This window comes from Monosiga brevicollis, genomic scaffold (assembly GCF_000002865.3).
Source record: "Monosiga brevicollis MX1 MONBRscaffold_10 genomic scaffold, whole genome shotgun sequence".
NCBI lineage: Eukaryota > Choanoflagellata > Craspedida > Salpingoecidae > Monosiga > Monosiga brevicollis.
This window is the reverse complement of record NW_001865047.1, coordinates 367,188-377,725: the sequence shown is the minus strand read 5'-3', so window position 1 is coordinate 377,725 and position 10,538 is coordinate 367,188. Positions and strand designations below refer to the sequence as shown.

The 10,538-nt window shown below is 54.4% G+C and overlaps 4 protein-coding genes across 4 annotated transcripts in view; 1 reads left to right on the top strand and 3 right to left on the bottom strand.

Moving 5' to 3' along the window:
• The window catches only part of MONBRDRAFT_8222 (uncharacterized protein), a gene marked incomplete at both ends in the record, with an annotated part of 2,390 nt that extends 1,630 nt beyond the window's left edge, over positions 1 to 760 (top strand). The window contains 2 exons of the mRNA XM_001745878.1: positions 195 to 298; positions 618 to 760. Coding sequence (XP_001745930.1) covers positions 195 to 298; positions 618 to 760 — 247 coding nt within the window. The remainder of the gene's footprint in view (positions 1 to 194; positions 299 to 617) is intronic.
• Positions 761 to 929: 169 nt separating this feature from the next.
• MONBRDRAFT_37069 (uncharacterized protein) lies at positions 930 to 5,143 on the bottom strand. The gene is made up of 12 exons (XM_001745744.1): positions 5,026 to 5,143; positions 4,069 to 4,218; positions 3,202 to 3,330; positions 2,902 to 3,081; positions 2,269 to 2,387; positions 1,950 to 2,178; positions 1,718 to 1,834; positions 1,566 to 1,633; positions 1,428 to 1,491; positions 1,200 to 1,333; positions 1,053 to 1,094; positions 930 to 969 (listed from the first exon to the last, which is right to left on the bottom strand). Exons 1-12 carry the CDS (start codon positions 5,092 to 5,094, stop codon positions 951 to 953), a joined length of 1,320 nt encoding a protein of 439 aa, XP_001745796.1. The 5' UTR covers positions 5,095 to 5,143; the 3' UTR covers positions 930 to 950.
• A 344-nt stretch (positions 5,144 to 5,487) lies between these two features.
• MONBRDRAFT_8220 (uncharacterized protein) lies at positions 5,488 to 5,898 on the bottom strand (the record flags this gene model as incomplete). The annotated part of the gene is made up of 1 exon (XM_001745743.1): positions 5,488 to 5,898. One exon carries the CDS (start codon positions 5,896 to 5,898, stop codon positions 5,488 to 5,490), a length of 411 nt encoding a protein of 136 aa, XP_001745795.1.
• Positions 5,899 to 6,736: 838 nt separating this feature from the next.
• Positions 6,737 to 9,741, bottom strand: MONBRDRAFT_8219 (uncharacterized protein; the record flags this gene model as incomplete). Its single annotated transcript, XM_001745742.1, has 2 exons — positions 6,737 to 8,566; positions 8,683 to 9,741. 2 exons carry the CDS (start codon positions 9,739 to 9,741, stop codon positions 6,737 to 6,739), a joined length of 2,889 nt encoding a protein of 962 aa, XP_001745794.1.
• Between the last annotated feature and the right edge of the window lie 797 nt (positions 9,742 to 10,538).

Genomic DNA, 10,538 nt, shown 5'->3' with positions numbered 1-10,538 from the left:
GCGAGCACGCTTGAGGCCGACACTGTGTTTGACGCCGGGCTGTTTGGTAGTGGATCAGCGCACTTTGACCCAGCATCATGGCGGGAAACAATGTGCAGATCAAGTATGTGGCGTGCTCATCCTCGCTGATTACATCTGGCTGTGCGGTCGACCACATGGACGTGTGTCTCACTGTCTGCTTCGCAATGTGGCAGCAACGTGCAAATTTCATTGACGGCCGTCATCAATCTCCTTGTGGCCAGTCTCCTCATGTTCACCGTCCCCTTTGTCTGCTTCTTCGGGACCCGCTATGTCGCTGGTCAGTCACCGCGCGTATCACGGTTCGCCAAGCGCTCATTGGTGCCGCTGCCTGGCAGCCTCACCCGCATCTGACGGCTTCTTCTTACGTGTCAAACTCTTGGCAGAGGAACAGGGTCTTGCCCGTGGCTCGGCCAACATCTGGGCCACCGTTGCTGCCGTGAGTAGGACGCGCCGCGGCTCCGCACGGGATGTTTGGCTGACGCATCATTCATCTCACTCGCTGGGAACTTTTTCTGTTTTTTTGTCCCGCTCCCACCTCCAATAACCGTCAAAGGTCCTGGGTGTGCATTGCATTCTCGCCCTTTTCATCCTGCTAGCCTGGCGCGAGGGCTTGGGCGCCGAACCCGTGTCAGAGGACCAGCGTGCCAAGATTCTGGCCAAGCGCACGGCAGCGGAAAAAGCAGCTGCGACTGACAAGACCACCAAAACGGACTCCAAAGACAAGCCCAAGGGAGAATAAGCGCAGCCAAACTGCTGCCCGCCATCCTCTGATGGATAGGATACAAGAAATGCAGATGCCTGCGACCCAGCTCTGCGGGCCTTCCATCAGCGTAATGAGGACTCAACTCTTTGTATCATGTGCGGCCGAGCCGTCCTCGACAGAGTGAGACCCATATTTTTTTTTTTTTCCTCAACTTCAAAAAGTCAATCTAAAACCTGCAAACAAGTTGACATGTGCATGTCATTTGTGTCCTTCTCCCAAGTTCCGCCTCGCCGCCGCCGCCGTGCAAGCATCAATCAACTAAACAAGCTGGTAGCCAGCGCTTGGGTTCCAATCATCATCCAGGTCCAACCTATCAATCCGGAACCAAAATACACGCGCATGAGGCCTTGACACACGCAAGCACGGCTTGATCCCGCCAACAGCTCCGCTAGTCCATCTCCATGGGGCTACTGACTCAAGAAGCTCTTCCACAGTCATGCATGCTTGAATTCGCTCCAAGTCTGGCGCCACGTTTGCTTGGTAGTAGCGAATGTTAAAGTTCATGATGGCATAGGTCAGCTTGGTCTCCTCACTCTCAAAGTTTGCAATCTGTGTGGACCACAGCAGGGGTTTAGAACATCAAGACCATGCCAACCCTCTTGAATATGCAAGGCTGGGGTGACGTGCGATGCCATGACCTCACCTCCCCGTCGCGCTGCACGTAAAACCAGTCGTCTCCGATGGTTTGGCGCACACACTGGTCAATTCTAGGACGACAATGGTTCGGCGCTGAGCGCATGACAAGCATCACGCACAAAATGATGATACTTTCTCGACTCACTTGGTCAACAGCTGCATGTTGGACTTGCGCCATGCTCGGCCCAAGAAAGGGGCCAGATTCTTGATGACCTATGTCGTGCCCAGGATGTGACAGGGTGCTCGCAGTCGGCCGGTACTTGACAGATTATCAGGATTCCGACCCAAAGAACAAACCTTCATGATGTACTGCTGAAACTTTTGGTGGCGAATCTTGACGCTGCGTTTCAGCGGCACCGTGCATCGCTCGGCCATGACCACCAGCTTCCGCATGTCATTATTCTTGATGATTTTCTGAACCAATCACATGACCCCGCGCCATGCCCACGCCAGAACCCGCCAACATGATGAGAAGAAAGTAAATCCTACCGAGCGCAATATGTAGGCTTGATCCAAAAAAAAGTCTGACCTGGACGAGACGCGGTACGCAAATCAAGGCACCCAAATTGCGATTCGAGATGCGATAGCGCAGCAGTTCACCATCAGACTCGCTGGATCCAAGCAAGGCTTCATCATCCCCAGCAATCGGCGCTTTATAACAGCGCAGGTGAGGAAGTGGGTGCAAGGGCACCGCCATCGAATCAGCTTTGCCCCACAAATGCGTCCACGCCGCCACAGCCAAGGTCTTCTCTTGAATTCTAGTGACGGGTGGTCAAGATGCACGGATGCATTAAGACCAATGAGTGTCAACGAGTGTATGGACAATATGCACAGCTGCTTGCACGTACTCCGTGGGGGCCGTGATAAAGGACATGGTGTCGCCAGAGAGCAGCTTCAGTAAGACAGGAATGCAGCGTCGCTCGTACAAACACATGGCCAGCCCCTCAAACTGCATGACATGGTTGACCTGTGGGCATGCAGATGACCCGAGCATCATGAAGGGCGTGCCTGGAGTAACAGCCCCACAATCTCCATCTCGTACTCATCAACCCGCGCACGCATCGATGCGTGCGCGTGCACACCCTTGAGGGATGACGCGAAGGTGACAACGGACCTTCCAATGCTTGCACAAGAGCAAGAGGCTGCTCAAGAGCGCTCGCAGCATAATGTGTCGCCGCCTGGGCACAGCCTGTGTGAAATCAATGCCTGCAGGCACCATCATTCAACAGAAACTCAAACGAACATGAGCACAGCCACGGTAGTTCTTCATTTGACTTTTCCATCAAGCCCAGCCAAGTGACACACTGTGTTCTTCGGTTGACGCAGCCCAGGAACGCAGCTCGTTCTTTTCTTGAATCGCGGCCGATTCCTCAGTCAGCGAAGCTCGATGAATGCCCTTGAGGATAACCGTCTGCCAAGCAACGCTGAGATGAGGTGAAGACGTGAAACATTGTCGTGTACCATCGCTGCAATAGCCATACCACGTGCTGTGACAAATTGTCATGCAACTCGACATAGAGGGTTTCGGCTGGTCCACACCGAGAATGAGTAAAGGGAGACGCATCGGCAGGCACGACATCAGCACTCGTGCGGATGGGCCCAGAAAGTAGGGCCCGCTCCAGCTCCAGACGCTGGCGGTGAGCCAAGGGCTCATAAAGGTGCTGTAGGTCAAGGAAAAGACGAGATGAGAGGAACGACGCAACCGCAATGATCAGCCATCAAGTCAGAAAAGGAATGCCATGGAGCCAACAGGCGGTGCAGAGGAAAGCCAAGCTTGATACCTTGCGCAATATGTCCAGGCCCTCATGAATCGGTCGGGGATAATCATATTGGCCTGTTTTAGGATTGAACACTGTCACGAATCGCCCATCTACACCCTCGACATATTGTTGAAGATCATCGTACGTGGCCTGGGAGAGGTGCGGAGACCCAGCACCATTCACAAGTGAGTCATCTATACGTGGCTAGCGCAAATGCCCCGCATGGCAAAGTAAAACATGGCATCACATCAAGTGATTGACGATTGCCTGACCTTGGCCATGCCGGGTGGAATGGTCTGTACAGCAGCATCGAGAACCACAAACGCCGCGTGAGTTGGTCGGTTGGCGCGTGAGACCAGCGAGTGTGTAGATGGCAGGCAATGTGTAAGTGGGCAAGCTCGTGCGAGCTGGGCAAGCTCGTGTGAGCTGGGCAAGGACAGCATGTTCATACCTGAAGCCCAAAGTGCTGGCGCAGCATGGCCTTGCGTTGATCTGCCACCCCAATGTCCCCAAGAATTACCTACGCCCCACAGACCCAGTTGATATCGAGCCGATGCTGTTTAGTTGTGTGTGTGCACAAGAGAAAACAGAAACTCATCAAAGACATGAGACAACAGGAGCCAAAAAGCCCACCAAGAGCGCATGGTGGATCAGAACAGCCACACGACTGCCGGGGATGGTATGTTCAGCATCCCGGGCATGGCAGATGGTTAGCAGGCGCCCGATGAAGTGATGCTGAAGAAGTGCGCGGCTCAAGGCAGTCTCTGGCCATGGCTGTGGCTCGCTGGCCTCTGCTTGAATACGTGCCTACACACATGGTCAAACCCAACGATCAGCGGCTCCGCTCTGAGGTATTCGCACGAGGCCCAATCCAATTTGCAGACTCACGTTTTCAAGATATTGAGCCGTGAGAAGTGTGTTGAGCAGAACAAAGGGTTCGCGGACAAGAGAAATCTCCAAGTCACGACCCGCCCTGCGAAGCAAAAAGTTGTTGAGTTTAAAGTGCAGGCCCGACCATTCAGTGTTGCCGGAGTAATGCTGGGAACACGAACAGTGTAGTCAGGATGAAGGCAAGCAACTCGTCCACCAGCTGGTCCTGATCAGCCACCATGAGAGCCCGGCCCTGGCAACGGGAAATGTACGTGGCATACGCCAGCTCTGAATGGAAAGAATCATCTAAGCACAGCCGGGAAGGCACGCTTAGAAGAGCCGAAGAAACAGCATCTGCTCTGGCACGACACACCAAAGCAGGAACCCCTCAAGTCGAGGGTACGCAGGCAAGCAAGGGCGTACACATGATCCAGCCCAAGATTTGACCGGTCTTGTTGTCCAGGGTGCCATTCCAGACATGCGAGGGGACGTTTGCGGGTAGCTCAGTGGCGGAACCACCTTGATTCGGTTCTGTTCACACCCATGGTATGTAAGGTCACAAGCAAAACACAAACGAAGCAGAGTATGTAACGAGCAGATTGAAGGATGCGTACCGTGCGTTCGGGCTTCATCGATGCGAGTTGCGAGCATCACCTCGTCAAAGTCGTCCAGCATTTCTATCGCCCGCGTTGTTGGTTAGTCCGGAACACTAACACCTGCAATACCAGCCTGTACCCTCGCATTTGCCCATGGAGCTGCCGCCGTGCTCAAGCACATACCATCAAAGCCAAGGTCGAAGGATTCCAGCTCGGTGTAGTGGTACGAGTTGAGGTCCGTGCCCTCCTCCTGGAAAGGTGCTGAGAGTGAGCTCGGCGTCGTTACCGCCAGAAAGGAGCCGAGACCCCTTGCCACACTCGAAAATACCAGCTATATCCTCGCGACCCATTTCCCCCACCCCCACTCATACATACATACCTCGAGTAGGTCCGGAAAGGGGCGCAGCTCATGCGGCGCCCCCATCAACCCGCCGCCATCCTCCTCCATCTCTCCTCGTCGTCGGCCTGATCACACACACACACACACACACTCAAACGCCAACCCCAAAACTCAAAACTCAACGCAACACATAAAAATTGAAATCCGATTTAAAAACATCAAAAGCCGGCGTTTTAATCTGATGTATGGGAAATGAATTAAAATTTAATTTTATCGAAAAGATTGAATAACTTTGATTTTTTTCAATTTTTCTGCATGCAAAAAGAATTAAACAATTCGGCAGCCATGCATACGCCAATCATGCATGATTGACAGTTTGCAGCAGATGAAGCAAAGACGCGATCCACACAGGGATCCTCAGCCGTGACGGGCGCGTGCCTTTGCAGCGATGAGAAAGCGCACATCCGCGAGCCCGCTTAGTGCTTTTATGGATGCCTCAGATCACAGACAGTTGGTGATTGGAATGCCCTTGCGCTCAAGCAAGTACATGATCGTAAAACTCAGCAATGCCAGTAGACCTATGCAAGCCGGGACGGAGAGGCCCAGCATGGAAGCCAGGGCCGTGGCAGCTACCTCGATCTGAGATTGAGCTGAAAAAATTGCATAGACGGCTGAGAAGCTGGCGCCCAGCTCGTTAATGAGCTGCTTGGTCCAAACCGGAAGCTCGCTTTCAACCGCCTCAGCGGCTGGAAGGTTGCGAACAGGCTTGGGCTCCTTCTTCACGGCCTCGACCTCTTCCTTGTACAAGCAAGTGTACGAAGAACCGTTCCAGCTGAAGATGCCGTACTTGCCGAGGTCCCGCCGAGCGGCACCAAACGCTTCAGAAAAGCTGCCACCATACACACGAGGCATCATGTAATGTCCAGCCTAGCTCACTACCGATGGGGTTGAAACGCCTCATTTATAGACTTGGGGTGTTGGGGATGTTGTGTCACCGTCGAGAAACTGGGAAATGCTCGCCACCACACACATCAATGATCGATGCTCCCTTTTGCTCCTTAGCCTGCTTGCCCTTGGATGCATGAGCTCTGCTTATGATAAGATCAAGTTTCGAGTCCGCCTCTTGCTTACAAAGCTTTCTTCATAATCAATAAATAAATAAATAAATAAAAATCAAAATCTAAGATCTAGATAAAAAAAGGTTTTTGGTGCATTTCGCGATCGAGTGTTGTTCTTGTTGGAGTCAGTGTGTTGCTATTGCTGTGAGCAGGATGGACCTGACGTACAGCAGCGCTCCCGTCGGCATGGAATGTCGGCTGCTCAATGCAAACGAACGACATGAGATCATCGGGGACTAGGAAAATCTTTCTAAGAGCGATTCTCTGTATGTCGACGTCACGCCGATTCGCAAAAAAAAAAAAAAAAAAAAAAAAAAAAAAAAAAAAAGCACGGAAAGGGCATCGAGAGAATCCCTTTGAACGCATGCTAAATTGACTTAGGGACAGGCTATATTGTGCTCGATCGTGCGTACAGTCTTGATTCAATTAAAACTAACTTGAAAAAACATTCAGAGCAATAATCGCTTGCGTTGTTTCATATTATTATCATCAATGTTATCTCTTAGCTTAGATCCGGGACGTGGATGGAAGGGAGGACTATCAGGGTCCCGCTCGCGTGCGCTGGCTTTCACGATGGTTTTGTGTGAGGCGACCAGCATGCAGCGGATGGGCAGGCAGATTCGTTGTAGTGGTCACGAAAAAACACGCGTGGGCACGACGCGGGCAGCAAGCGACACGATGGAGCGGCTTGGTGCCACAACGCGACTGGGGCGCTGGAGATGATGTGTGTTGTGAGCAGCGGGCGGCAAAGTTAGACTCGCAGTGGCCACTTGCAGCTGGATCATGTGCTGCGAAGGGTGCAGGACTCGACGCGAGAGGTGATCACGGGATGGCAATGCCGCAGGTTCGCGGGCATCACTGCAGGCCGGTAATACCGAGCACGCTGCAACAGGGGCCGCTGCAGCTGTGACTTGGTCAGCCGTCGCTTCGGTGTCGCCCACCAGGGCAGGCTTTATGAGAGCAGAGGCGGAAGCACGTGCTACCGTTTGAGTACGGCACTGAACATAGGCATCGATCAAGCGCTGCTTGGCGAGGGCGATGAGAAGTTGGACAAAGTCGCACTCGAGGGCGCCTACGCGCATGCCCAGCAGACTGAGAAGACCAACGCCGTCGTTGAGTGGGACGTCAAATGCGTTCCAAAGGGCATGACAGTGATGGGCACACAGACGCTCAAATGTTGTATTCAGCAACTGCAGGGCTGTACGAAAGCGCACGGCCCGTCGGGCCTCGCTGGCCAGGATGCGGTGCAAATCGCGCTGGCAGGCCCGGAGCAGTGCGCGGCGCTGCGTCAAGCCGAGCGCGTTGAGGAAGAAGGCAGCAACGCTGCGGCGGTGTTGAATCCAAGATCGAAGCACCTCATTCCGGGTGAAGGCAGAACGAGTGGTCAGGGTGTGGGCATTCTCGGTCGTGGTGGCGGCCGGAGTGGGCGAGGGACTCGTGGGGGCAGTGGTGGGGGCGGTGGTGGGGGCAGTGGTGGGTGAGTGGGCGAAGAGCGGTGCATCCACGGTGTCCAGGCTGCTATGGGTAGAGGAGGAGCGCACATGAAGGTCGCATAGGGCTGTTGGGAGCAGATCTTGAAGCTGCTCAGCAGCCTCTGTACCCAAAGAAGGAACGAGAGCTCGGGCCAGGGGCGCGGACTCGAGCAGCACGGACATGGCTTCAAGCAAGGTTTCTCGGACGTCAACCTTGGGGGCCGAACGGGTTGGCGGGCGATGACGCGGTACAAGCGATACGTTCCTCGCGGCTGCCTGCCTTGAGGCGGCGCGCCGACGCCGGCCCAGGCCCACGGTAGTCGAAGCAGTACCGTAACTGGTGGCCACGGCTTGAAACGAAGCATGAATGAGCTTGTGATAGTGCTCCATAACCTCCTCACTATGGCTTGGATAGAGCAGCGTGAAGCCCCCCTGCAGGGGGGCCTCACGCTCAGCAAGTCGGGCCTGCCACTCGAGCGTCGCGCGCTGGCGGCTGGCTGCATCGTCGGCTGGGTGTGCGGGGTCGGTGGCATTGGGTCGGGTCTCATCGTTTGCTCTCTCATGCTCAAAGTCCGATTCATTATCATCTGACGTCCGCGTACCGCTGTCCTTGTAGTCGGAACGCCCCGTGACGCTGGCGCTGGTACGCGTGCTGTTGGTTCCCCCGCTTGTTGCAACGCTGGCTCGCGAGGACGGGGCTGTACGGGCACTGGTCGGGTTGGAGCTGGCGTCATCTATTTTAGGACCAGACTGACTGGCACTGCCGTTGAGACTACCACCTTGCAAGCGCCGCAGAGCACAGCGGCGTTGCTGGCGCTCAGCTCGGGCCCGATCTGAGGGCTTGAGGCGCAGGAGGGCGATGGAGTGGTACAAAACGTCGTGCTTGATATCTGAATCAACGCGAGAATCACAGGTAAAACTGGGCGCACGATTGACCTCGATGATGTATGGTTTGAGCTTTCGGGAAAGGAAGATATCAAACCCGAGGACCTAGGGGCGCACGTGGATAGCATGAGGAAGGGGGGGCAGGGTGAGGGTGATGCTGAAAGTTGGGTTGGCAGTTAAATAGAAGAAAACAAAAACAAAAACATGCCACGGTTGGATACCTCGAAGCAGAGGGATGGGTCGGGCATGCTGGTACAGGATGAGGCCGAGGCCATGTCGGCTCCAGCGGCGCTGCTGGCAGCAGCGGCCCGGGAGCGGCCGGTGGTTCCTGAGACGCGGCGGGCGGCATCGTAGCCCTTGGCCATGTAGGGCAGGCCAACGATCAGAGTTTTGTTGATAACGTCACTGATCCGGGCTTCGAGACGTTGCGTGTCGTGGCCAGTGGCGCGAAGGTGGTCAAGGAGCCAGCGGTAAGAGCGTTTGGAGCCAGTGCTGGCGTCATCGGTGTTTTCAAACTCGTCGCTGTGTTTATTGATGCTATAGTTGGTGAGATGCATGCACATGTTATTCATGTTGGCAGCGGTGGGGGCCTTGTAGTCTTTGGTAGAGAGACGAACGAGGCCATCTCGATGAATGTGCGCCCGTAGGGGCTGGCACGAGGAGACGAGGACGTATAGGCGGAGGTCAAATTTACGGCCGTCAATGAGATAAGGGTGGCTGAGGTACTCCTGGACAAGGAGTGGGGTGTCGCGCGGAATGGTGGCTGGGTTTTTGGTCAGGCCGATGCCTTCACCACGGGCTCCATTCACAGGCTTGAAGATGAAGGCCTTGTTGGTACCACGGCGCTCGCGTTGCTGGGCCACGTAAGTTTCAAAAGCCGGTCCCTCAGCAGGCAGGACCCAGGAGGGCGGAAAAATGTCCACGTCACCGGGGCACAAACGGCGGAGTCGGTTGAGATTTCGAGCCAGGTTATCCTTGCGCGTGATTTGACAGGTTTGGGGGAAGTGATTGACACGTTGATAGAGGCTCAGCCGAGAGAAGATCTCGGCGGGTGGACAAGAGTCGAACCAAAGCAGGTTGGCATCCATGCTGGTTGGGTTGGTGGTGGCTTGTATGTTATTCTCGGATACGGTGCGGCGGACCATATCATAATTGGTGTTGGCCAGATTGGCCGTGAGCGTGTCGCTGTTGCCTTTGGCCTTGGAGCCGGGTCGACTGCGACGCAGCTTCTTCTTGCTGGGTGCGCGGCTCGGCGGCGCCGTATCGGGAGGCGTGGCCATGGTACCACTAGGTTGAACGTGGGGGGTTTAAAGGATTGAAGCAAAAGCGTGGCTGATGCAAAAGAGCCACCCAAGACACATCGCACCCAGAGTTACTGCCGCACGCGGCTCTGGCTCGGGGTGGTCGAGAATACCAACCACGCAAAAGGTGAGCGCGCGGCAAAGTTTGATCAAGCGAAATTTAGCTCAAGGGAGAAAAGAGAATGAGCAAGGGGGGTGGGGAGGTGTGGGGGACATGAGGAAGGAATTTTTCCAGGGCAAAGGCTCATCAACAAGCCAGAGCGGCCGTGCATCGAGAGCTGGGGCCGATAAAGGCTCTCACACGTCGGTCCGTGAAGCGAGAACGCCAAGAACTCGACGCCGGCGCCAAATTTTTTTCAGGCGAAAGTGGTTGTCAAGACAGCCAAAAGTATTTTATTTGGTGTGATCAACGCCAATAGCACGGGTATGCGTGATATCTGAAGTAAAATACTTTGAAGACTTTTATCGTGAAAAGTATTCGGAAACGAGTCCTCATGCGAGTAAATCCGTTCAAGCCTGAGATAATAAAGTAAAATACATATTCAGTTGGTTCGTCAGGAGGTGTAAAGTAAAATACTTTATTTACAAAAGCCAAGCACACAATGTGTGGCGCTTGTGCAACCTGCTGCTGCGCTGTTGTTGACGTCGACATCCCCCAACGTCAGACAAAATAAACCAAAACACGCTGACAGCTCGTTTTTGCGTGTGGACGTGTAAGAGTTTCATCACTATGTGTGTGTGTGTGTGTGTGTGTGTGTGTGTGTGTGTGTGTGTGT